Raw genomic sequence first — 27161 nt, 5'->3', positions numbered from 1 at the left:
CCGCCTCCCCCTCCCGGCCGCTCGCCCAGTCTCAGCCCAAGGGCGCTGAGGCCTGAGCTACGTGCGCCCGTAAAATCTCGAGTAGCCGGGCCCCTCTTTTTCTTTGGGACCCGCCTGGTTCTTCGCATGTGCCCGCCTGGCGCGTGTGGGCTGGGGACGGAGGGGGAGGGGACTGAGAGTGGCCCCAGGGCGGAGGCGATGGTGATGGCACCGAGGACGTGCCTGTGGGCATGCCGAGACGGTGGCCTCGGGGGCGGGGGCCCTGGTGAGACCCGAGTCCACTCAGGAGCTAGGGCGTTCTTGCTGCAGGGCGGATGGAACGGCAGGACTGGGAGCAGGTGGGATGGGGACCTGGAGTTGGGGCCCGGGGCGGCAGCTGGCTGCACGCGGCCACCCCGACCCCTTTCTTTCAAAGGCGAGGGCGGGAAGGCTGAGGAGCTTCTCGAGGCTCTTCGGTAGTGACACAGGAACAGCCGAGGAAAAGGCCGGGAGGGGCCCCTGCGCCCGCTGCGGGCCCTCTTCCAGCCCCCCTCCTCCTCCCCGTCCCCTGGCTCCGGGCCTCTCTGGGCCGGGGGCCTGGGCTGGGCACTGAGCTGCGGGGCCGGAAGGGAAGGAGGTTGAGGGGGAGGCATCTGCGCTGAAGGTCACGCTGTCCTGCAGCTCGGGCAGCCGGAGACCTGATCATTGGGGCAGACACACCCGGCCCTGGATGCACCAGCGGCTCTCCCCCCTGGCCCGGCCCGGGCCGGGCCGAGGGCGGATGGATCACTGCTAGGGGCCACCCACAAAGTCGCTCCTGGGAAACTCATGGGCTGTGCCGCCCCGGAGACAATGCCCCTTTCACCCACTCCAGCCCAGGGCAGAGAGCAGGACGTGAGGGCGGAAGTCTCTCCCCATCCTGGGACGTGCTGACCAGCCCGGAGCCAGGGGCTCTCCTTCACTGGCTGTGCCCGGGAGATGTTGGGGGCAGGGTGAGGAGTCTGGAAGAGGGGAAGATTGCGAGGTCCTGGGCACCTGGTGGGAATAGGTAGGGGAAGGGAGCCCAGTGGGTCAGTAGCCCAGCTGTGCCAGGTTTGGGCTGAAGACGGAGGGCTGGTTCTGAGCACTTGAGAGGAAGGAGGGTTTAGAAGGGGGTGGGGTAAAATGGACATTGCCCATCAACAGGTGTGGGGGGGACGGATCTGGAGCCTCTTTGCTGGCCCAGCATAACCTGACACCAGCCCCCTTTTCTAACTAAAAGCCTGGAGCTAAGTTTAGCTGGTGATAACCTTTGCTTAAAAGGCAGAGCACGCTGTCCTGCACCCCGACTCCAGCCCCAGTCCCTTCCCTTTCTGGGATTGCCTGCCCCCCAGGCAAGCCAAGGCTGTGTCCAGGCAGCCATCAGCATGGGTGGGGCCCAGGCTTTTCGTGAACAGATCAGGGCCAGAGGGCACCTAATGTTGAGAGGAGGTGGGAAGCCCCACACTGCAGAGTGGGCTGGGGCTGTGGAGACGCAGCTGCTACTGCTCTGCCGCGACCATCAACCCGTCCCGACAGGGACTTGAGGCCCTCCAAGCTCCTGCACTACCCAAAGCCTGTGTCCGAGGTACTGGCTTCCTCTGCCTCCATTTTCTAGTACTGTCCCCTGTTAAAAAACACACCAAGGGAGCTCAGTGCCTCAGTGCCCACGGGCGCAATCTGTTGTCATGACAGCAAAGACACCAGTGTCCTCATGACAGCTAGCTCAGCCTCCATTTCCAGGTGACTCAGCGGGGAACTGGGGAGGTGGAAGGGATGACAGGCTTCAGGTGGCTACACTAGCTGCACCTGCACCTTAGGGGCCTACTTCCTGCCGACCCCGTAACCTGGGGAGGAGTCCCAGGTCCACAGACACTGTTTCCAGAGATTGTCTACAGCTGGAGGGGATCGTGACCTGACCTTCCATCAGCCAGGCCAGGCACCTGTCTCTAGACAGGACTAGGGAGCACAAGTGGGGGTGGGGCCAGGACACAGAGGAAGCCACCTTTGGCCTCGAGTAGGGATTTTCAAGCTCAGCACTATTGATTGACATTTGGGAGCGAACACTTCTTTGTTGTGACGTACATTGTAGGGTATTTAGCATCACCCCTGGCCTCTGCCCACTAGATGCTGATAGCACCACTCCCCTCTAGGTGGTGATAACAAGAAAGGTCTCCACACATTGCCAGATGCCTGCTAGAGGGCAAAAAATCACCCTCAGGTTAAGAAGCACAGAGCTGGAGACTGGACCCTGCGCCTTCTCCACGGTGGAGCAATGCTGTCACTTGTGCAGGGTAGGGAGGTTGAGAAGGGAAAGATGAGGCACTGAGGAGCATGAGATGGGCCCCAGTACCCCTGGGCTCATCTCTCTTTCTGGATCAGTAACACTACCTGCTGCCTGCATCTGGGCTAATGTGAAAGATGAAACAAAGACACGCTTAGGAAAAATGTCTAAAAGTATAAAAACATTTATTCATTACAAAACAAGGAGACTGACGAACATATTCTAGTGAAAGCAGCTCAACTCACTTCAGTTAGGCTGGCTTAAGAGAAATGCCTTCCATTATAAAAATGATTTATGTATTAAAAGTCCAGAGACAGACAAACAAGTATTTTACAAGAGGAACGGAATTCAAGGTCACCCCACAAGAGACCCTACACAGCAGGGATGGGAACAGGCAAGCCGATCTCTAGGACCTGTGCCTGCGAGTAGATGCTCGGTGGATGGGGGTAGTTTTCTTCGGTGTCTCATCTTCCGTCATCTCTGCTGAAAGCTCTATTCCAATAATTGGAGGAACGAGAAAAAGCTGAGTCACAAAGATGGTGAGCAATAGATCTCAGAGAACAAATGGGACAGGCCCAGCCACATTACAGAAAAAAGCCCAAACTGTACAGGGAGGAAGACGGCTGGGGGTGGGGGTAGTGGGTGGAGAATCTACACAGCAGGGCCCCATGGAAACCGGCCCCCATCCCCCAGGCTGTGCCCCACCTAGGCCCGCCATACCTTCCTCGCTGGACTCATCACTCGAGAAGACAATTTTGGGTTTCTTCTTCCTAACTCGCTGCTGGGTGTTTGGCTGCCGACGGGCAGTGCGGCGGGGCTCAGGTGTGACAAAGTCATTGTCTGAGGCTGCAGAAGCTAGATGCTGGTGCCTGGAGACTAGAAAAGGCAGAAGCATGAGCGTAAAAGAAAAAAAAAGAAGAACCTCTGAGAGGAGGGCTGGGCTGGTTTCTCCACCCATGCAGCTGTCTCACATACCGGAGGACTGTTTCTTGGCTGCTGGGGTTTTCTGGCTATCCCCTTGGCCAATTTCAAGTTCCTCTATCGCATCCAACCCTCGTGTGTGACAGGCCCGAAGCTTCTGCTCAAATTCATCTATTATAGCCTGGAGGGGAAGAGAGATTGAGATCAGGCTTGGAAATAGTTATTTCTATGATTAAAAAGAAACAAGGCCACGAAGACATAGTGAAAGCTTAAAACTGGAAACATAAGAAGATCAGTGGTTGCTGCTGGGGGTTGGAGAGAGGAAAGGGGTGCATGGGGAGCACAGAGGGTTTTTAGGGCAGTGAAACTATTCTGGATGATACTGTAATGGCAGACACAGGCCATTATACATTTGTCCCAAACTATAGATGTACAAGCAGCAATAGTGAACCTGATGTAAACTATGGACTTTGGAGGACAGTGATGTGTCCATGGAAGTTCATCAATTGTAACAAATGTGTCACTCTGGTGGGGATGTTGATAAAGGGGGAGGCTGTGTGCATGTGTGGGGGCAGAGGGCATATGGGAGAACTCTATACTTTCTACTCAAGTTTGCTATGAACTTAAAACCACACTAAAGAAAAAGAAACAAACAGGAATTGGAGGCAGAAAGATCTGGTCTCAGGTCACCCTGGTTGCTGGGCTGCAATCAGGCCGGGGCTGAGGAAGGCAGCACTGTGGGGGAAGAGCCTCAGAACGCCAGGCTGCACGAACTAGTGCTGAACGCAGCGGAGCGGCTCACCTTGCCCTCGGGCTTGGCTCCTCGCCGCAGCTTGCCCACAACTGACAAAAAAGCACTGAAGACGGACTCATCTGACAGTTTATCTCCAAAGCATTCAAAGTTGTCCAGCATCTTGCGGAGGCCTCGCTCTGTGAGGGGCAGCTGTGACACACAGTAGGCCAGGTCCCGGTACTGCCGCTCGGTTCTGCAGACGGGAAAGGCCTTGTGAGGAGCATCGAGACAGAGGAAGGAAAGGCGCACCCGCCCCCTCCCTCAGCCCCAGGATGCTTTCCACTGCAGGGCCCCTCCTCAGCACCAAGAAGCCTCAGGAGGGCGGCATACCGGGCCGTGCGGAACCGCTGACACAGCTTCTCCACCAGGCTCTCCGTCTGCTTGTCCTTGGTGATGTAGGAGAGCAGCTGCCTGCAGGGAGGTGGGATGCCGATGTGCTATCGCAGGGGCAGCTCTACACCCACCACCACCACCAGCCCGCCCCTCCCCTAGCACTGGCCCCTGTCAATCTCTTGCCTTAGTGGAATCTTCTCTGCTGTGGCCCACACCTACCTCACTATTCCTCCTGCCTTCTCCCAGACCCCAGAAGTCCATCCCACTCTCCTAAGGAATTTTCACTGCCATCTAGTTAATACTACATGCCTACTACCATGCCAGAAACTTATCTTACCGAATCTTCTCGAGAACCACCGCATGTATGGTGGTGGTTCCATAAGATTTTAACGGAGCTGAAAAGTCCCTACCACCTATCACAGCTGTCGTAACGTCGAAGCACAACACATCACTCGTGTGCCTGTGGTGATGCTGGTGTAAACAAACTCACTACTCTGCCAGGTGTATACCATATGTACTGTACTGTACAATTATGTACAGTACATATGCGTGATAATGATCTGTCATTGGCTTATGTATTTAGTGTATTATACTTTTAATCATTATTTATTTACTAAATATATTTAGTTGATGTCAGAGAGAAAGGGAGAGATAGAAACATCAATGATGAGAATCATCGATCGGTTGCCTCCTGCACGCTCCCCACTGGGGATCAAGCCAACAACCTAACCTGGGCATGCACCCTTGACCGGAATCGAACCCGGGACCCTTCAGTCCACAGGCTGACACTCTATCCACTGAGCCAAACCAGCTAGGGCTAATCATTATTTTAACGTATACTCTATTTGTCAAAAAAAGTTTGCTGTAAAACAGAAGGCTGTTCCCTGGCAGCAGCCTCATACCTCTTGTGTTTACCATGTACTTGGTTGCACCATTCTCTCTTGTGCTTGATTTACCCTCACGTGGTTTTGCACAGGAACATGCTGTACAGGCATGTAGCCTAGGAGCAATGGGCTATCTCATATGCTGGTAGCCTAGGTGTGCAGAGACTATACCATCTAGGTTTCTGTAAGTGACTCTGATGTTCATTTCACACAATGACGAAACTGCCTAACAATGCATTTCTCTGCCAGAATTCCTGTTAGGTGACACATGACCGTGCAGGTCTGTTTGATTGCTAGGCCTGTGCTAGGTGGAAAAATGTGCCCCAAGGCCCAGGGAACCATACTTCATGATGGTGTGAAAAGGCTCTTCCTTCACCCCTCCCTCAGGGTCTGACAGGCGGCTGATGATATCTGGAAGCAGGTTATAGATTGCATTGCCCTGTAAGAGAGAATCACGTTAAAGACAAAAGGTGACCTACATGTTTCCTCGGCAGCAAACCCCAAGCCTCCTCCCTGCCTCTCACCTTGTGGGAAAGCTCATTGAAGAAGTTCTTGGCCAGGGCAGCGATCTGAGGCACAGGGTCAATGAGCAGCACAGCCATCTCGCTAACCTGTCCTTTCACCTTCACCATGTCCTTGAGGATCAGGTGGGTCATCACCAGCCCTGCTGTTTTCCGCACTTGCTGAGCTGGGTCCCGGAGGCTAGGAATAAAACCTCGTCACTGGGACCAATACCATGGGCTACACCCTGACACTAGTAGGAAAGCCCTCAGCAGGAAATAGTACTCTTTCTTAATGATTCTAGAAGAAGTTAGAAAGCTGTCTAGAGTTGAAAGGTGGAATTGAGGAAAGAGGTCAAGCTTTAGCCAAGGCTTTAGACAGTTTGTCAGTCCCTTTGAGGTCATACATAGCCAGGGCCTGTACAGGTCAAGTACTAAGCAGATGTTCCGGGAATCCTAAAGACTAGGGAAATACAGCTTCACTGATTCTCACACTGACTTAACTAGACCCTCCCCGAGCTGGCAGGACTGCTCACACATTGTGAGGGATCTCTTACCGAGCATACAGATGAGGTGTCCAGGGGTCCACCAGGTTGGGGAAGCGGATGGCCAGATCCCCAGTAGCAATCATGATGTTAGACCGGAGAATGGGGAGCGAGGACTTTTCTAGCATGGTGAACAGAAGACGAAGCTGGGAGTCACAGAAAGTGGCACTAGGGGCAAGGAGAGGATCATCAGGGAGCTCATTACCATCTCCATCCTTGAGAAGGCGGTACCAACACCAGGGTCTACCTGATCATGCAGAACTTGCCAAGGGTAAGCGCCGCAGCTGCACAGAGCTCTGGATTGCTATAGAGGCCAGGGTTGTTGCAGACTTTAAGCAGAAGTGGAACAAAGGCAGCCAACATCTGTTCGCCTATTGGGAGAAGAATTCTAGGTTTGGGATAGGTTATCTCAGTTGGGGAGAAGGTCACTCAGCAATTCTTCTTACCGCCTAACAGTTCCATCTCACAGATATTGCGGATTAGTTCTGCCTCTGTGTCATCAGCAGTGGCCCCAACCAGTCCCATCTCCTCCTCCATGGTGGTCTCAGTGCTTGTATTCTAATGGGAAAGAAGCCAGAGATCATGGGTGATCAGAGACAACAGTTTTTATTCCAGCCTAACCTTCATTTTGCATAAATAAATCTGGGGAAAGGCGAATTCTGTAAAACCATTCATAGAATTGTCTTAGAGGAAGGACGCCCGAATTAAAGAGAAGAACTAGGTCCCCTATATATGTTTTTAAATTGCCAAAGCATATTCCTACATCTCTTAACTCATCCTTATAGAGGTAACTGATTTCCTGTAAATGGTAAATAGATGGATCACGCCAGACAATGGTTCAAGGTCATAGAGAAGGTCAGACCTTACTCCACTGCTGCAAGGTTGTGGTTTGTATGTCTGGAAGACATCACTGCCTCTAGTGGAGAGAATACAAGGTCCCCGTCAGGGGGCAGGCCCAGTCACGAACGCTGCTGGGTGTGTGCATGTTCTAACAAACAGAGCCTCCACTTTATGCTGAGCATCTAACTAAGTGCTCTGTATTTACACAGAACTTTCTTGGGTGATCATGGACAGATTGTTCCACCTTTGTTCTCACTAATCTCAGAGTAGCAGCAGCAAGGAGGCAGTGTTGTCTTCATTTCATTTATTAGTAGGGAAGAAGCAGAGTTCCCAGAAGGAAATGTGAATGACCTGAGGTCATGAAACAAGTCTGGGAAATGCTTGGGACATGAACCCAAATGCCCAGGCGTTCCCTCACCTTCTCCTTCGGCTCTTTAGTTTTATTTTCCCGTTCTTCCCGAAGAACTCGGCGACGACAAAGCTCTCCACTGACGGCCTGTTCCAAATGTACCAGCTGCTGCAGAGCCACATCCCCAGCCAGGGACAGCAGGTTCATCAGCAGGAAAGTGGAGAGCATGGGGGTCTCCTCTGGGGGGGAGGAAAGGCAGGAGAAAAAGACATAATCAAGTCTCACAGGCCTCTGCCTCCTGTTTTCACCCATCTTTTTCTTGCTCATTCACTACACAAACTAGTGAAGCAAGAGATGAGGCGGGGAATAGTGGTGAGGACTGGTCCAACGTGAGTGACAAAAAAGCGAGTGTGGGCTGAGGGGTCAGGAGTTGTAGGAAGTGGTGGGGGCAGTGGCTTCTGGCCGCTGGGCCCATCGACCCTCTTGCCCACTTACTCGGGTCATCCTGGGGGGTGCTCTTCTCCACGAGCTTCTCCAGGGCCTGCTTTGCACATCTCTGCAATACCTGGGCACAGAGCACCTCGGGGCCCTCTGCCAGCTGGTAAATGAGAGTCACAGCCACCTCTTTGAAGGGGATCCAGAGTGGGTCTGGGTGGACAAAGCCTGCACAGGAGAAGAGAGAAGTTGCTCACCACAGACAAAGGACTCACTTCTGCCCAAGGCCCTTCATGATAGCTCACCTTTTGTGACCAACTCCTGTAGTCGCTCAAATAACCTATGTTCCTGCGGCAGCCGGAAGGGAGGCTGACGTTTGCCCAGGGAAGGCTGTTGGGAACAGAAAGACAGCATGTGGGTGTGTGGAGGTGGATAAAAGGACCCCCCCACCTCCTTAGTTTGGATGTAGCCACCCTACATACCTTTCTCCTGTCAGAGATGTTGGCAATGGCAAGGCACACTTGTTGGGCCAGCCTGTAGTCCTGTGGAAACTTCTCTTCCAGCCCTATGCTCACCAGTGTGTCTAAGTTGCTACCCACAATTTCTGGTTTTCCTCTAGGGGAAGGAAACCATAGAGTTACAGCTAGTCATGCACAGGACTCTGTGTGGGACAAAGCCGGTGTAGGTAGGTACCTATGCCCCACACAGGGCTTCCGGAGCCTTGCAACACTGCAGAGGCTCTGACCCAGGCCGCCCCTCAGAACCCCTCTTTCTCTACCGATGCCACTATTTCTCCAGGCAGGGGGTGCTGGGACTTTCACTATCTTATTTCCCATGTAGGTAGCCAGCTCAAACAGGGCTCAGGCGGGGCTTGACTACAATTACTGAAGGATAGGGCGCCTTCTCAGAACCTCCCTTCCCTCTCTCACCCGACTGCCCGTCTGGATCTGAGCCTTACCGTGCCATCATTCCAAGAAGCATGACTGAGGAACAGCGCTCCAGAGGGGAGCAGGGGACCTTCTCAGTTGCCCGCTCCCACAGCAGCTGGGTCACTGCTGGTTTCAATTCATCCTTCTGCACAAACTCACAGAGCTGAAGAAAAAAGAAAAGGGCTGAGGCTAAAAGATAACAATTGCCCTGGTCCTTGGTCCACTTCTCTGCAGAGAATATGGAGAACCTGAAGTGGGTAAAAGCAATACTCAGGAATGGAAAAGGAAGGAGGCTCAAAATGTAAAGTAGGAGTTTGGGGAGGTACTTCCAGTTGCTACTTTTCCACTCTCATGTCATCAAAACTACGCTCATTAAGATGATATACTGAAGCTGACCTTGTTGAGCTCCATGTGGCTCTATATTTCTGACTACTTTCTAGCTGTTACTACAAACCCAACATGTCTAAAATGGAAGCCTTTTAATTTTGCCAGTGATTGGTACCAATACTCTCTTAGTCCCATATGCTTAAAATTTCAGTTACCTCATTTTTTAAAATTTATTTTTTATTGATTTCAGAGGGGAAGGGAGAGGGAGAGAGATAGAAACATCAATGATGAGAATCATTGATCGGCTGCCTCCTGCACGCCCCTCACTGCGGACTGAGCCCACAACCCAGGCATGTGCCCTTGACTGGGAATCGAACCTGGGACCCTTCAGTCCGCAGGCTGATGCTCTATCCACTGAGCCAAAACCAGCCAGGGCAGTTACCTAATTTTTTATTAATCAGTCACTTAGTCCTACCTATTTTTGCTTTAACATTTGTCTTCCAAAGTTCAATTCTATAGTTTTCCCTCCCATTCCCAGGGCCTAGCCCTACCCTGTCACTGTACACCAAAGCAGCCTCCAGGGACCTTCCTGTTCCTAGTCTCTGCTCCAACCAACTTGTATGCTACTGTTGGACCAGTCTCCCAGACACTCACTTCCTAATGCCACACCATGGCTGTCAATTAGAAACCTCTCTCCTTTGCCTACTTCAGGGGCTCGGACCAAGCTAGAACATGGGCTCTCGGGCCAGTCGCCACCACAGGCTCTTTTCCTCGTCCTGCAGGGAGACAAACGTGGCTGGCAGCAGTGCTCCTGCCAGTGGAAGCTGGTGGTCCATAACCCAAATGCTTCAGGCAGATTTGTCTAAAATGCTGGGGGTGCCTGGCTAACAAGATTGAAGTCCTGGACTCTGGAAAGGCATCCAGGGACTTTAGTTTGGATGGATCCAGGGACAGTTTTGTTCCAACTCACATTCCCAGCTTTATCGTCTTTCCAGATAACCATTTTGAGCTGGAAAATAATCTTCCTCATTTTATAACATAGACTGTGCCCTTTCTTGGCTTTCTGTCTGGAATGCTTCCCTCCTTTCTCTAAATCCTACTTATCAAGACCCAACTTGAGTCCTACCACCTTCAGGAAGCTTTCCTTGCCCATTCCACCTCACACTGCTCTGTCCCACTCTGCATTCATCAGTGTAACATATAGGTTACAAGTGTGTTTTCTGGAGCTCTTCTGCCTGAGTTCAAGTCTCAAACTTTGCCACTAATCAGCTACATATAGCCAAGTTCTTTAATTTCTTTGTGCCTCAGATTTCTCATTGTAAAATATAGATAACAGAATTACCACACAGGATTGCTGTGAGGATAAAACATGTTAATATGAGTAAAGTGCTAATAGTGCTGAGAATATACAGTCTTATTATATTACTACTAGAAGCCCAGTGCATGATTTAATCATGCACGTGTAAGCTGTCTGTCTGCTGGTCGGCAGCTCCGAAGTCCCTGGGCCCCTAGGGCGAGGTGGGGCGGGGGCGTGGTCCTCCTGCGGCCGGAGCCCAGGCTGGGGTCTTGCCTTTGCCTCCCGCCCAGGAAGGCTGGGGCCGCCGCCACGTGCTCCTGCGGCCCAACTGCCGCCAGACTCCTCCCCGGGGAGCCGTGCCGCCCGCCCACTGCCCGCCCCCCCACTGCCCGCCGCCTCCAAACCTCCAAAACGCCGGCTTGGCTCGCTGCCCCAGAGGCCTGTCTGTGCCGCAGCACAGCCATGGCGCAGACGCTGAGCTCGCGTTGCCGCTGGCAACGCGAGCTCAGCGTCCTGCCGGCCCAATCACCACCCTGTGTCACCCGCTGGCCCAATCATGGGCGTAGCAGAGTGATGGTAATTTAAATATTACCTTTTTATTATGTAAGACTAGAGGCCCAGCACAAGAAATCGTGTGCAAGTAGGGTCCCTAGGCCTAGCTTGTGATCAGGGCCATGTCCACACCCTGCAATGCTCGCTTCCGCTGCCCTGTGACACTCCCCGCTGCAGTCCCGTGAAGCTCTGTGGCGCTCTCCACAGTTGCCCCACGATAATCACTGCTGCTCAAAAGTCCCCAGCCCTGCTCCGTCGCCAACTCCCAACCCCCATTCGCTGTGGTTCCCCATCTGCCATGCTGTGATCAGAGCCTGTGGGACGGGGGTGGTGGGGAGGGACAGAGAGGTGGTCAATGCGCCTCGTGGCAACTGGTCGAGTGGTCGTTCTGATCATTCCGCTTATGGTCCTGGCCTTTTATTATATAGAATTGCTACTATAACCATTGCCTCGGCTGCATTGTTCGACAAGTAGGTTTATGTATTTTGGCTACCAACTAGACTGTTGTTTGTTGGTTCCTTTTAAGTTGGAAACTTGGAAGCAAATAGTCTCATCCTTTGTGGGGCTGAATAAATTGCTGAACACACAGTAATCACTAATATTCGTTGAATGAATAAAGAAAGAGGAAGTGAGGAGACTTACAATTTCCTCAAGACATTGAATTGTCCCAACTGAGGCATCCACTAGCAGCAAAGAGAGATTCTGAATCAAAACATGGGCCTTGGCTCTGTGGGAAGAACAAAGATTAGGGGTCATTAGAAGATTGATACACTGAACCCCGTAAACAGGTGATGAGGGTTATTACCCCCCTTCCCCGGGCCAATACTGCTTAGGATGGGTGTCACTGAAAGGTCAGCCCCACCCTGGGCTGCCTTATAGACCTACTGTTTACACATTCAGAACTCCTCTAGAAGGATGCCACCCAATTCTTAGGAGACTAGAAATAATGAGAAGCTGATCTTAGAAAAGTCAGCAAAGGCAAAAGTACCCCATATACCTGGCAGAGTCCCCTTTGGGGTTGAGGTAAAGTTGGCGGTAGGCATTAAGCACAGCTTCCCGGATACCAGGCTCCTTAGACCAGATGAGAGGCAGCATGCGGCGTACCCCAAACAGGGCCTGAGGTACCCCAAATTGGAATGCCATCACAAAGAATTCAATCACCTCCTGTACCACTGAGAGAACACACAAATGTCACCCATGTGCTTGGCAAAACTGTCCTCCAAAATCAAGACATAACTTTCTTGATGTAGCAACACACAAGGAGGCCTTCCTCATGTTCCCTGAGACTGGTCTCCTAGAATGCCTTATGATGAAATACTATATGCATTAAAAAAGGTAAACTCCATGGGGCTATACAAAGCAAACAAAAAAATATATAGCAAACAAATATAAAAAAAATGAATTTGTTTTTTTAAAAAAATTGATTTTGAGAGAGAGGAAGAAAGAGGGAGATAAAGAAACATCGATGTAAGGGTGAAGCACTGATCAGCTGCATCCTGCACATGCCCTACCTGGGATTGAGCCTGAAACCTGGGCATATGCCCACCCGGAATCCAACCGGCAACCTTTTGGTGTATAGGATGATGCCCAACCAACTAAACCACACTGGCCAGGGCAAGAATTCCTTCCTTCCTTTTATTTGTTTATTTTAAATATGTTTTTATTGATTTCAGAGAGAGGGGAAGGGAATGGAGGGATAAAAACATAAATGATGAGAGATAATTATCAATCAGCTGCCTCCTGCAAACCCTGCAAAAGGGGATTGAGCCCACAACTCTGGCAATGTGCCCCAACCGGAATGAACTGTGACCTCCTGGTTCATAGGTCAACGCTCAATCACTGAGCCACACAGGCCAGGCAAGGATTCCTTTCTTTTAAAGGAGCTGCTAGGTAACAATAATATATGGACAAGACTGATTTTTCCAAACTCAAGACCTGTCTTACAGAAAGGAACTTGGCATACCACACCTGTGGTTGTGTTTTCATACATCATCTTGCTGATGATGCCAATGGCCTCTGTAATCTTCAGAGAGAAGTTATAGGCATCCTGCAGATACTGCACTAGCATCTCTTGCTTCACCAGTTCATCCTTTCCCTTGGATTTCTCAGGCTCTGACACACTGGGATTGTCTTTATAGTCAGTCTGTCCTGGGCCCATGTTCTCTGCAGACGCCGGGGGACTCTTCTCCTGTGTGGAAGCTGATGCACCTAGGAGTTAGAGAATGTTCAAGATGAGGAAATCCAACATCTATAACATCCTGGATATTTCTTTTCACAAAAAAGGTACAAGTTTAGAACCTATTCTAAAATAACAGTTCATTTCTCAAAAGATTCCTGGAGTTCTCAGTGGTTTGGAAATACCCTTTCACAGCCTGTGACTACCAATCTTGGCCCTTGGGCTGCTTCCATTCCAGAGCAGAAGCAGTGCCAACTCCCCGTGGGCCTCTCTTAGCATCAGGTTCTGTTAGGTAGGCCCATGTCTGGCATAAAGTAAATGGTCCATGGAGGGAGAAACTAAGATGGTGGCATAAGGTAAACACCTGTACGTGCTGCCTCTCACAACCACACCAAAACTACAACTAAAAGACAAAATGACTATCACCCAGAACCACGGGAAAGCTGGCTGAGTAGAAGTTCTACAACTAGAAAGAAAGAAAAAAGCACATTGAGACCGGGTAGGAGGTTCAGAGGCGCGGAAAAGCAGAGATATGGAGGCACGCGAATGGGTCTGGCAGCTGGGTGCGCTGTTTTTTCCAATTGGAAGGGAGATACAAACCTCCGACTGCTCTGAACTCCAGTTTCTGGCGAGACTCTGGGGACCCAAAGTCCTATGAGACTGTCTGGCATCAGGTCAGAAAGTGAGGGTGGCTTTCTCACAGAGGTGCTTGCAGGAATCATTGTTTACTGCACTGGGGCGAGGGACGCGGGACACAGAAATGAGACGGGGAAACGTGGAGACACAGAGACAGCTGACTGGTATGCCCCAATGATTCCCTGAGACCCCGCCCTGCCCAATTTACAAACCCACCCAAGTTGTGCGCAGTGGCTTTTGCATATAAATGGCCTGCCCTTTCGCAGCTTAACCTAACAAATTGCAGTTAGGTCAGAGAGCTCCAAAACTTCCAAACCCCAAACACAGAGGAGAAATCTGCACACCTCGCTGTAGCTCCTGCTGGGTGGCCTCAGACAGTAGCTGACTTGCACCTCCTTGGAGATCCAGGAGCCAGTGTACCTAGTGGTCATTGTGAGACGACACCAGATTTCAACTCCTCACATACATAAGTGACACACTCAAGAGGCAGACTCAGTGAGCACCAAAGCCCCACTGAAGCAAATCCTGCCCCATAAGGGTGTCTCCAGCACAGCAGTTCTTCCATTATAGACACAGCTGATCCTCACAGCCAATTGGCCTAGAGGTCAATTCCTCCCAGTGTACCAACAGCAATCAAGGCTTAACTATAACAAGACTGTGCACCCATCCCTCAAAGGGGTGCACCAAGAGTGTCCACCTCAGGTGATTGGGGAGGCTGAGCCACTGGGCCCTATAGGTCATCTACCACACAAAGCCACTCCATCAACACAGGGAAGCAGCCAAAGTGCGGAGACAAAAAAACATGTCACGAATGAAAGAAATGGAGGAAAGCAAACTACAGAATATAGAGTTCAAAACCACAGTTATAAGATTACTCAAGAATCTTCTAGAAACCGCTGAGAAACTTAGTGAGACCTCCAAGGAACTTAGTGAGACCTTCAGGTATCTTAATGAGAATGCCAAAAAAAATAGAAAAGGACCAGTCAGAAATTAAGCACTGTATGAAATAAAGAATAATATACAGAAATCCAACAGTAGACTAGAGGACCCCAAGAATCAAACCAAAGATTTGAAATATGAGGAAGCAAAAAATACCCAATCAGAAAAACAAAAAGAAAAAAGAATCCAAAAATATGAAGATAGTGTAAGGAGTCTCTGGAACAACTTCAAGCGTACCAACATCCGAATTATGGGGGTGCCAGAAGAAGAGAGAGCACAAAATATTGAAAACCTATTAGAAGAAATAACGACAGAAAACTTTCCCTACCTGGTGAAAGAAATAGACTTACAAGTCCAGGAAGCGCACAGAACCCCAAACAAAAGGAATCCAAAGAGGACCACACCAAGACACATCATAATTAAAATGCCAACAGCAAAAGACAAAGAGAGAATATTAAAAGCAGCAAGAGAAAAACAGTTAGTTACCTACAAGGGAGTACCCATACGACTGTCAGCTGATTTCTCAACAGAAACTATGCAGGCCAGAAGGAGTGGCAAGAAATATTCAAAGTGATGAACAGCAAGAACCTACAATCAAATTACTCTACCCAGCAAAGTTATCATTCAGAATTGAAGGTCAGATAAAGAGCTTCACAGATAAGAAAAAGCTAAAGGAGTTCATCACCACCAAACCAGGATTATATGAAATGCTGAAGGGTATTCTTTAAGAAGAGGAAGAAGAAAAAGGTAAAGATAAAAATTATGAAAACAAATACATATCTATCAACAAGTGAATCTAAAAATCAAGTTAATAAAAAATCTGATGAACAGAATAAACTGGTGAATATAATAGAATCAGGGGCATAGAAAGGGAGTGGACTGACAATTCTCGGGGGGGAGGGGGCGTGAGGGGTGCGGGAAGTGATTGGACAAAAATCTTACACCTATGGATGAGGACAGTGGCAGGTGGTAAGGGTTGGGGGGGCGGAATCAGATGGAGGGGAGCTATGGGGGAAAAAAGAGGAACATCTATAATAATCTGAACAATAAAGATTTATTAAAAAAAAAAGTAAATGGTTCATGAATACTAGTTGAAATGTTCTGTTTGTTTAATGGAAGAAAGGGAATTACCTTTAAAAATAGTTCCTAAGAGATTAAGAAATCTGGTCTCCTCTGAGTCTTCTGGGTCCATATGACTGAAGGGTTCAGACTCCGGGAAGTGGCCCAGGGCTTCCCGAGTGAGAATGATGGCCTGCCTAAAAGAACATCAACCTGTCACCAACTCAGCACCCATAAAGGCATCACTGCAGCCTTTTGGAGAAAAAAAAAAGTATAATTGACATACAAGAGTGTCACTGTAGACTAAGGAAGCCTACCTGATAATCCCATCAAGCACCTAGACCTACTGTCCCAAGGAAAAGGAACATTTCTCACACTTAAGCACCTAAGAAGGGGTGGAGCTCAAACACTTATTTCTGAAGTGATAAGGCTTAACTAGTCTTCAAAACACTCAAGTAAGTCCCTTAAATTTTTAAAAAAATCACAACTCTATACCAAACATCTGCTTAAAAATTTTGCCAAGAGAAAATTTGGAAAAAATAAACTTTCAATATAATGGGATTATATATAGCCACATTCTATTCATATTTAGCCCTTTCTGAACAGCCTAATTAGGTAAGAAATAAATAAATAAATAACCGTGACCAAGGTTTAAGAATACCTGATGACATCTCTAAGGTCTATTTTTGCCAAGCTGCTCCAAGTTCTTGAAACACAAAAACTCTGGGTGAAACCTTTTCTTTAAGATGAGGATTCACACTAGGTTGATTTAAAGATTAAGGTAGGATTGCCTTGGCCAGTGTGGCTCAGCTGGTTTGAGCACTGTCCCATGCACCAAAGGGTAACTGGGTCGATGCTCAGGGCACATGCCCAGGTTGTGGTCTCTGCTGGAAGCAGCAGATGGATGTTTCCCTCTTGGTCAGGGCACATACTTATATTTACAGGTTTTCTCTTCAAAGAGGGACTTTTGTTATCTTAATATAATGCTATTTATATTCAGTTATTTTAGTAGTTTCTCTTAAGCATTTGCAAAAGTCGAACAGCAGCCCTAGTCAGTTTGGCTCACTGCATAGAGCATCAGCCTGCGGACCCAAGGGTCCTGGTTCGATTCAGGTCAAGGGCACATAGCTCAGTTGCAGGCTCCTCCCTGGCCCAGGCCTTGGAGGGCCTGTGCAGGAGGCAACCAATGGATGTCTTTCTCTCACATTGATATTTCTGTCTGTCTTTCCCTCTCTTCCACTCTCCCTAAAAATCAGTGGAAAATATCCTCGGTGAGGATTAAAAAAAAAAAAAAAGTCAAAAAGCATGCTTAATTGTGAACTATGCCTTTGGCATAAATCTGATGTTCAGAGCACTACTACAGTGAAAACACGTAACATCACCAGGTGGCAGCATACTCTAAATACAGTTCATTTTAAAGAAACATTGTTTCTCGAGGGTTAAACACTAAACCTAAACAGGCTATTAGAGAATATCTCATTCTTTCACATACTTGTAACTAGCTTTGGCAAGTAACTGATGGATGCGTCCTTTCACCTCTTCTGTGGTCTCTGTAGTAGCAATTTTTTCAGGAATCTCCTCTTCTTCCTGGGGAAGTGTGAGCAGCTGTTGTAAGGTAGACTTCAACTCTGGCAGCATGGCTTCCCACTCCTCCTCTGGGTCCAGTACTGTGGCTGAATGAGAAAGTATCACTTAGACTCTTTCACTGGTGTTTCTGCTGCAGGGAGGACTGTCTGGGGTGGGATTCCTATGCATTAACTACTCACAAGCAATTGCAGTTTGTCTCTGGGCCCTCATCTCTTGTAATTTCTGGGTTTCCTTCTGCAGCGGTCCAGCAAGGTCAGTATCACTAAGCTATCAAGGTAAAATGAGCATCAGGGTCACCAAGTCACAGAATTTCATCCCTTGTTTCCTTTAATCCCTTCACTTTTGGATGGCCCAAGTCTACTTACCTTGCAGGAAAAGGGATTATTGGTGAGAAAACTGGCCAGCAGCTGGATAGCGTTTTTACATACCAGCACCGACTTGTCTGCCAGACGGCCCACTGCCAAGGCCACCACTGCCTGGAAGCGTGTCAGGGGGAGAGCCTATGTGGGATACAAAAAGGATCAGCTCACATCCCACATCATCCTTTCTGCTCTAGATGAGCTACCTATTCATTCCAAAGAAACTTTTCTGTGCGATATAAAATAATTAAGGAGCACTCTTTGCAGTTAAGACACAGTACAGTCTTTGAATGGAGCCAGACATCCTTGCCCTTTGGTAGACGAAGACCTTTATTACTGGTAGTAACCACCTGAATTCTAGACTCTTGTTTGGGACAGATTTTTTTTTTTTTTTTGATACGGATTCCTCTTTTCTCTGGCCTACACACAGAGTGGTACCATATATCTTTATTAGGTAGAAGGCTGTTCACCTTCTGCTGGACGATTCGGGTGAAGAGTTGCAAAACACGGCTTCGTACAAAGGAATTGACATCATGGCCATGGGCTTGCAGGGTGTCCAAGAACTGGTCTCTGGTGTCTCGGGCTGCTTCCTCCAGCTGATCACCATTCAGAACCTGCAGTATCATCTCTGCCATGGCTGCGAGCACAGCATTGCGCATCATGTAATTCTGAGAGAGAAATGAAGTTGGTATAAGCTTCTGCACTCCACTATTCACTTTCCCTTTCCTAATTCTTATGCCTGTCCAGGCACTAAGAAGGGGCAAGGCCTTTAGTCAAGGTTAACCTTGCTTGTCTTAGTTATAACTTTCCCTGGAAAAAGCTGAATCCCAGAGGGGTTTTATTTGCTCAAGAGACAAAATAAACAAGAGCCAAAAACCATTCCCCCCCTAAGGTTCATTCAGGTAATCATGGTGGTAGCCAAATATGAAATTGAATCTATCCACCAATATACTGGTACATTTGAAAAGTATTAATGACTACCTATCACCTAAGTTCTCACCACCTTTGATCCTTACCAATGAATATGCCCTTCCCTCCCACTCCCCTATTTTACTGACAGAAAAGGAAACACAGAGAAATAGAAATCAGTCCTACAGTGCCAGCAAGTCTATTACAGAATCTAGTAAAGAGGGTTTAGGGTTATTTTCTAGGCCAAGAGCCAGAGAAGGGGTCTTGCACAAGAAGTTAAAATAAATTAGATGAACAAGTGGACCGTCTTTGTCCTTGATGTTCACCTGAGTGTCCTGCATTAGTTTGGGAAATGGCCAGGTTGGCATTCAGGGACAAAAAAGAATTGAGCCAGGCAAGTATGGCTCAGTGGTTGAATGTCGACCTATGAACCAGAAGGTCACGATTTGATTCCTGGTTTTGGGCTCGACCCCCTAGTACAGGAGGCAGCCAATCAACAATTCTCTCTTACCATTGATGTTTTTTATCCCCCGCCCCCTCTGAAATAAATTAAAAACAAACAAACATATTATATATGTATTTCTAAAAAGAGAGAATTGAGAGAGATGACATGGGTTGATTTGAGAAAGTTTACTGTATTGAGGAAGAAAGGCAAGCCAGATGGTAGGAAGAGGCTTCATCCTGAAAAAACGGATGGGATTCAGAATCACAGCTGTCACTCTCTCTGAACTTAAGCTGTGGAACTGTCACTTCCCCTACCAGACCTGGAGAACACCAATGTGACATTGAAATAGGCTCTTTATTCAATAAACTTTATCTGCTTCTCTACAGGAAGGATGTGCCACAGTGATAAGACCAGACAACTCGACTTCATGTGAAAGCTACCTCCTTGGTAAAAAAACATACATAAATCCCCAGAAAACCTGAGACCCCCAGGATACCACCTACCTCTCCATCCAGATGATCTAGCAAAATACACATGCTGGACATCAGGATGGCTGGGATACGTTCTGCTAGTTCTGTCAAGAAGGCTGCAAAGCCCTTTGCCCCTGTGGGGTCCCGACTCAGCTCCTGGGGACACTTCTGTCCAATCTCTCTACGCAGGGAAGAAAACACAGACACAGTAAGATAATTCAATTCCCAGTAAGAGGAGGTAAGACTGGTATCTAATAGCTGAAGGAATCTAGTATTATACAGAGAATATACTGTATTTCTAATCTTTCTTTATCTTCTCCCAGAGAGAAACGAGAATTAGAAACTTAGGAGCGAAGAGTTACCTTACAATCTCTCCCACTATGCTCTTCATTCCATAATCAGTTGCCCAAAGACTCACAGCCGCCACCAGTACAGGTGCCAGGTGTTCAAAGTGCTGCAGCATCTGGATGATTTTCACTGTGGCACCTGTGGAAGTACTAAATATGAGGAATTATGGGCAAAGTGAAAAGGGTAGGGGCAAGGTGAAGGGCTAACTTACTGAGCATATGGTTGTAATGTGTCAAGGCTACACCAAGCAGGTGTGTTATGGCTTCCCGGGTAGAGCGGTTCTTCTGGTGACCAATGGTGGGGTTCTCCAGAAGGCGGTAACAGCAACCAGTAACCAAACTGAGAAAGAAACAAAGTGAGATGATGAAATCAGTCGTCTGGACTCAATTATATTGGGGGTCTGCCTCATTCATTCGATTTCTATTGCCACTGAAGTCAGGGTCTTCTTTCTAGTTTTCTTCATTTATCTACCACCTTCCATACCAAGTTGCATTGATTACCTCAGATAGGTACTTGGTCCTTTGAGATTACCAACCTTCTACCAGTTAGGATGCCCGTACAGAACCTGAATACACGGGTGCGCAAGTCTGGTTTACAGAGAAACCAAGATGGCGGCATAGGTAAGCACCTAAACTGCTGCCTGGCACAACAATTTCAAAACTACAACTAAAAGACAGAATGGACATCATCCAGAACCACAGGAAAGCTGGCTGAGTGGAAATTCTACATCTAGAAGGAAAGAGAAAAGCTCACGGAGAATCAGAGGAGGTGCAAAGGGCTGAGGTACAGAGACAGGTGCGCATAGAGGAAGGGCAGCTGAGTGCCTGGCTGGCTTTCTCTGGTGGGAGGGAGAAGGAAGCTCCCAACTGCACTGAACCCCAGTTCCGGGTGAAACCCTGTGTGGACCCAGGCTCATATGGGGGGAGTCTGGACTGTCAGGTAGAGAGAAAGGCACACAGAGACTCAGAGACTCGGGGGAGCCGTGGGGGCAGGGGTCTGGAAGCGCATGCACATGTGAGTGTGCACAGAGAAGACTGACTGCTGAGGTTGCCGCAGGCTTTCCCTAGCGGGAAGGAGTCGGAAGCTCCTGACTGCACTGAACCCCAGTTCCAGGTGAGCCCCTGGGGACCCACGCTCTTACGGGGGGAATCTGGACTGTCAGGAGGAAACTTAGGGGAGCCGTGAAAGGCAGAGGTCTGGAGGCACGCACGCGCAGAAAGGACTGCCTGCTGAGTGTGCCGCAGGCTTTCTCTAGCTGGAGGGAAACGGAAGCTCCCGACTGCTCTGAACTCCAGTTCTGGGCGAGAATCTGGGAATCCAGATTCATTGGGGGAGAAACTGGTCTGTCTGGCAGAGGGCGAAACTCAAGGGCGGCTTTCTCTCAGAGGTGCTTGCAGTGATTACCAAGGGACACTGAGACCCAGGGACCTCATAGGGCAGGGCTGATGGGAAGCCAAGACTGTCTGCTCAGCCCTGAGACTCTTCCCCATCCAAGCTGAGCACAGAGGCTTTTGTAATTTTGCAAGTCTGGTCCCATAAGGCTGTCTCCAGCACAGAAGTTCTCGTGGCATAGACACAGCTGATACAGCCAATTGGTCTGGAGGTCAATTCCTCCTAGTGATACCAACAACAATCAAGACTTAACAACAACAAGGCTGTACACACAGTCCACAAAGGGGTGCACCAAGAGTGTCCACCTTAGGTAACTGGGGAGGCCGACCCACTGGGCCATATAGGACACCTACCACACAAAGCTACCCTACTAACTCAGGGAAGCAGCGAAAATGTGGAGACAAAGAAACAGATCACAAACAAAAGAAATGGAGGAAAGCAAACGACTGGATATAGAGTTCAAAACCAGTTATAAGGTTTTTCAAGTATTTCCTAGAAAAGGCCGATAAATTTAGCAAGACCCTCGAGGATATGAAAAAGGACCAACTAGAACTTAAGCATACACTGACTGAAATAAAAAATATACAGAGACCCAACAGCAGACTAGAGGAACGCAAGAATCAAGTCAAAGATTTGAAATACAAAGAAGCAAAAACCACTCAACCGGAAAAGCAAAAAGAAAATAGAATCCAAAAATTTGAAGATAGTGTAAGAAGCCTCTGGAACAACTTTAAGCGTACCAACATCAGATTAATGGGGGTGCCAGAAGAAGAGAGAGCAAGACACTGAAAACCTATTTGAAGAAATAATGACCGAAAACTTCCCCACCTGGTGAAAGAAATAGACTTACAAGTCCAGGAAGCGCACAGAACCCCAAACAAAAGGAATCCAAAGAGGACCACACCAAGACACATCATAATTAAAATGCCAACAGCAAAAGACAAAGAGAGAATATTAAAAGCAGCAAGAGAAAAACAGTTAATTACCTACAAGGGAGCACCCATACAATTGTCAGCTGATTTCTCAACAGAAACTATGCAGGCCAGACGGGAGTAGCAAGAAATATTCAAAGTGATGAACAGCAAGAACCTACAATCAAATTACTCTACCCAGCAAAGTTATCATTCAGAATTGAAGGTCAGATAAAGAGCTTCACAGATAAGAAAAAGCTAAAGGAGTTCATCACCACCAAACCAGGATTATATGAAATGCTGAAAGGTATTCTTTAAGAAGAGGAAGAAGAAAAAAGTAAAGATAAAAATTATGAACAACAAATACATATTTATTAACAAGTGAACCTAAAAATCAAGTGAATTAAAAATCCGAGGAACAGAATAAACTGGTGAATATAATAGAATCAGGGGCATAGAAAGGGAATGGACTGATAATTCTCAGGGGGAAAGGGGTATGGGGGGTGTGGGAAGAGACTGGACAAAAATCATATACCTATGGATGAGGACAGTGTGGGGGAGGTAAGGGCAGAGGGTGGGAAGGGAACCGAGTGGAGGGGAGCTATGGGGGGAAAAAGAAGAAACAATTGTAATAATTTGAACAATAAAGATTTATTAAATTAAAAAAGAAAAAAAGTCCGGTTTACAGTTGTATGTGAAAGAGTTTATTCGTGTATTATTTATTAACTAGAGGCCTGGTGAACAAAATTTGTGCTGGGGTGGGAGTGGGGATGGGGGTGTCCCTTAGCCCAACCTGCACCCTGTCCAATCTGGAACCCCTCGAGGGATGTCCGACTGCCCATTTAGGCCCTAAACGGGCATTTGGACATCCCTCTCACAATCCAGGACTGCTGACTCCCAACCGCTCATTTGCCTGCCAGCCTGATCGATGCCTAAGTGCTCCCCTGCCGGCCTGATTGCCCCTAACTGCCCTCCCCTGCCGGCCTGGTCCCCTGCAACTGCCCTCCCCTGCCGGCCTGGTCCCCTGCAACTGCCCTCCCCTGCCAGCCTGGTCCCCCCAACTGCCCTCCCCTGCTGGCCATCTTATGGCGGCCTTCTTGTGTGCACATGGGGATAGCCATCTTTGTCCACATGGGGGCAGCCATTTTGTGTGTTGGAGTGATGGTCAATTTGCATATTACATCTTCATTTTATAGGATTATTGCACTATTTACCATACAAACAACTATACACCTATTTTGCCCACCCCTATATATGATAAAAGATAGGACAAACTCACCAGTGACTTCTCATTGTTAAATATAAGTCAATTCAGTCCTCAGCTTAACTGACCTCTCAGCTCCCTTCTCCAAAAGAAACATGCTTCATATGACTTCCTGAATGCCAGACACTCCTCTCAGTTTCTTTGTCTGGTCTCTTCTCATCACCTCACCTTCTTAATGCTGAAGTGTCCCAGGATATAGTCTTTGGATTTCTGCTCTATTGTGACTACTTACTGATTTAGTAATCTCATTCAGTCTTATGGGTATAAAAATATATATTCCCAAATGTGTACCTCTAGGCCACACATCTCTCCTGTACACCAGATTTGTACATTCTACATCTGAATCTGACATCTGGATATGTAATAAGCACCTAAAATATTGTATGTCTAAAACATAACTTCTAATGGTCTTCCCTAAAACACACCCCCATAGACTTCCCCATATTTCAGTTACAGACAATTCCATTCTTCCAAATGCTTCGATTTCGTCATCCTCCCTCAAACCTCACACACATCTGTCACCTCATCTTGTAAGCTCTACCTTTTAAGAAAAAAGTATAACTACAACCACTTCTCTTCATCTCCATTAACACTCTCTGGTCTAAATTATCATTATCTCTTGCCCAAGTTATTGCAATAGACTCCTAACTGGTCATCCACTTTTCTCCTTTCCCTCCATATTCTGTTTCAACACAGCCCTGCTAAAGACCAAGTAAGAACACCTGTTGTCCTGCTCAGAACCCTTGAGGGATCCCATCTCACTCTGAGAAAATGCCCATTACCATGATGGCCTACAAGCATCTGCACAGTTTGGCTCCCACTGCCCGCCCCCCCCCCCCCCCCCCCCGCCCGCCACAGACCTATAACCTATTAACCTAACCCTCTCTCTGGCCTCATTGCTAGTCCTTGTACATATGGACACCTCCCTCCTCAGGGTCTTTGCCCTTACTCTTCCTCCAGATAGTCTCATGGCTCTGATGACCTCCTCCAGGTCTTTGCTCAAATGTCACTGAGTCAAAGAGATCTTGCCAGAACGACTGAATTAAAATCACAACCTTCTTCCATTAAATGCCCCCTCTCCTCCATTTTTCTCCATAGTAATAAAACATAATATATATTCTTCTTATTTTAAAAATTGGCTTCTACTCTATAAAACAAACTGAGGGCAGACTTTTGTTTCTGGTGCCTATAATGATACCAACTATGCACCTAGGAGATTCTCAGTAAATGATGTTGCATGAACGAATACATGGGTATTAAAGATGAGAAATTAAAAAAACAAGATGAGAAATTCACAGCAGTTTCTAACATTCATTATCTACTTCCTAATAACTGAGTTTTGAGTATATTTCTATATTACAGATACAATTGAGGCATGAAGTAAAGTATTTAAAAGGTAGGTCCAGCAAAAGAGCCCTCATTCCACATAGCTCAGTATTATCTGTAGTCATTTTAACTGCCTACCTGACAAATTCCTCTTCAATTATTGAGTGGTTCCATAGGTGACGAATGTCCAACTGGAGCAGCTGTGTTAAAAGCTGAAGAATTGGTTGCCTCTCCTCTTCCCAGTCAAAGCCATGGGCTGACTTGGCCCTGGCTTTCTTGCCCTAAAAAAAGATCACGTATACATTTAGAAAAAAAGTAAGGAAAAAAGTCAAGATCTGCTAGTCTGAGTGCCTAAGCTAACCAGTATTGAGACAAGATAGAAGGCAATACAGAAGAGGTATGTTGTGATACTTTTGAGCATAAACCCTAAGTAAGAACAGGAAGGAGTTTCAGAATCATTGGATTCCCTTCTTTTCTATCAATTCACCATCCTTCCTATTAAATGAGCCAGGAACTCCAAGTTACCTTCCCACCAAGGTCCAGGTCCACGAGATTTGTCTGGGTGGTCATAGTCTCAAAGGATTCCAAGAGGCGTACTAGAGCATAGCAGTTCATTTTGAGGGCATTTAGGTGGGCACTTCTATCTGATACACTCAAAGTTGCATCATCAAGGATAGCTGGAAGTTCCTGCGCGTGGCGGGATACCACTGTGAGGGTCAGAATCGGAGACAGTTTCATTCCCTTTCCTCATAGTACCCCAACTTCTAAACACCCTGCACTCGCAGCCATCAGATTACCAAAGATCTGTGTTTCATTTCTCAGTGGCCACAACACAAGCTAAGTCCTTTGGGACCCTTGACCTTGATACCATGAACATGCCTTGTCCCTCCCTACTCACTCCAGTTACCACAATTTCTTCCTGGCAACTGGGAAGAAATTATCTCCATGAGAGATAGTTCAAAAGCAGGAAGAATTTCTTGTTGGTCTGCCCTTACAGTGAACACACATAACTCTGTATTGCCCACCAAGATTACAGACCTAATAGGTCAAAGGTCCCTGGGCTTAGCCAAACCAACTGAATCACCATAGCCTTGATATCATCATGTGGCTGGTAAAATGTAGTAAACAACACCTTCTATCCCATACTTGCCCCCTGCCCCCATACACACCTTTTATCAGGAATTCCAGGGCATCTTCCTTGAGGCCAGGATCTATACTTCGAAAGTGACTATGAAGGAAAAAAAGTGCAAGGGTTGAGACAGGAACCTGCAGAGCCCATTCTAACAGATTAGATCTAACTTGAAGAACCCAGTGGCTAAAAATACATGTGAAATTGCTCAACTGAAAAAATATGGTGGCAAGTTGGTATAAATGCTCATCAGTAGAGATATCAGCACCCAGAACAATTTTTTAAAAAAATATATTTTTATTCATTTCAGAGAGGAAGGGAGATAGAAACATCAATGATGAGAGAGAATCATTGATCGGCTGCCTCCTGCACACCCCACAATGGGGATCGAGCCCTCAACCCAGGCATGTGCCCTTGACCGAGTCGAACCTGAGACCTTTCCATCCACAGGTGGATGCTCTATCCACTGAGCCAAACCAGCTAGGATGCACCCAGAACAATTTATCAATGAACATAATTTAGAATTTCAGGACTAACATGCAAAGTTAGTTCAAACAGCCACCAGTTCTTTTAAAAACACCAGTGAGTACTTTACTTACTGTAGAATGCTGTACACAGTATCAAAGTGCTCCAGCATGGCCAGGGGCCCTTGAGTTCGAAAGGCAGCCTGAAAAGCTATAAAGATGAAAGAATCTGATCAGTAGAGGGGAGAGGCGATTTTGGTAAATTCTATTCATGGCAGAAAATTGAGTTAATTGCTTTTATTGGCAAAATCACAAAATAGTTCATTTCAATGTAACCTATTATAATAATACTAGAGGCCCATTGCACGAAGATTCGTGCAATAGGCCTTCCTTCACCTGGCTGCCAGCACTGGTTTCCCTCAGGCACCCGGGACCCAGACCTTCACTCTGGCCACCGCCCTGCCCTTCGCTCCAGCTGGAGTGCCGCTCCTATAGCTCCCTCCGCCCCCTGCCCTCCTCCTCATAGCAGGGGTTCTGTCCCACCCAGCCGCTCAGCGCCTGGATCAGCTGCCTCCATCTTTGTCCTGCTAATTTGCATATCCCCTACTGATTGGCTGCTGGGCGTCACGAAGATATGGTCAATTTACATATTCTCTTTTATTAGTGTAGATCTTACATTTTGTCCTGTTTTACAAGTAAAGCCTTACTTGAGTTTCATCATATTTCTGAGCTAGACAAAGCAGACAGTATTATGTCTATTT

At 47.7% G+C, this 27161-nt stretch overlaps 1 protein-coding gene across 1 annotated transcript in view; it reads right to left on the bottom strand.

The window, feature by feature from the left end:
* Positions 1 to 2463: 2463 nt before the first annotated feature.
* Positions 2464 to 27161, bottom strand: part of NCAPD2 (non-SMC condensin I complex subunit D2) — a 30615-nt gene continuing 5917 nt past the window's right edge. The window contains exons 3-32 of the mRNA XM_079775389.1: positions 26536 to 26611; positions 25977 to 26035; positions 25333 to 25514; positions 24946 to 25088; positions 20126 to 20253; positions 19929 to 20052; positions 19600 to 19747; positions 18213 to 18410; positions 17749 to 17883; positions 17563 to 17650; positions 17289 to 17469; positions 15869 to 15993; positions 12955 to 13194; positions 11984 to 12158; positions 11629 to 11713; positions 8840 to 8973; positions 8364 to 8496; positions 8187 to 8271; positions 7942 to 8109; positions 7516 to 7685; positions 6704 to 6815; positions 6505 to 6628; positions 6270 to 6425; positions 5737 to 5914; positions 5557 to 5651; positions 4326 to 4406; positions 4005 to 4188; positions 3257 to 3383; positions 3002 to 3157; positions 2464 to 2773 (exon numbers count right to left, since the gene is read on the bottom strand). Of these exons, the coding sequence (XP_079631515.1) occupies positions 2688 to 2773; positions 3002 to 3157; positions 3257 to 3383; positions 4005 to 4188; positions 4326 to 4406; positions 5557 to 5651; positions 5737 to 5914; positions 6270 to 6425; positions 6505 to 6628; positions 6704 to 6815; positions 7516 to 7685; positions 7942 to 8109; positions 8187 to 8271; positions 8364 to 8496; positions 8840 to 8973; positions 11629 to 11713; positions 11984 to 12158; positions 12955 to 13194; positions 15869 to 15993; positions 17289 to 17469; positions 17563 to 17650; positions 17749 to 17883; positions 18213 to 18410; positions 19600 to 19747; positions 19929 to 20052; positions 20126 to 20253; positions 24946 to 25088; positions 25333 to 25514; positions 25977 to 26035; positions 26536 to 26611 (4076 nt within the window). The 3' untranslated portion in view covers positions 2464 to 2687. The remainder of the gene's footprint in view (positions 2774 to 3001; positions 3158 to 3256; positions 3384 to 4004; positions 4189 to 4325; positions 4407 to 5556; positions 5652 to 5736; positions 5915 to 6269; positions 6426 to 6504; positions 6629 to 6703; positions 6816 to 7515; positions 7686 to 7941; positions 8110 to 8186; positions 8272 to 8363; positions 8497 to 8839; positions 8974 to 11628; positions 11714 to 11983; positions 12159 to 12954; positions 13195 to 15868; positions 15994 to 17288; positions 17470 to 17562; positions 17651 to 17748; positions 17884 to 18212; positions 18411 to 19599; positions 19748 to 19928; positions 20053 to 20125; positions 20254 to 24945; positions 25089 to 25332; positions 25515 to 25976; positions 26036 to 26535; positions 26612 to 27161) is intronic.

Source organism: Cnephaeus nilssonii (genome assembly GCF_951640355.1).
Source record: "Cnephaeus nilssonii genome assembly, chromosome: 6".
In the NCBI taxonomy this organism is placed as follows: Eukaryota; Metazoa; Chordata; class Mammalia; order Chiroptera; family Vespertilionidae; genus Cnephaeus; species Cnephaeus nilssonii.
Note: the sequence above shows the minus strand (reverse complement) of the source record. Positions and strands in the feature narration are given on the sequence as shown.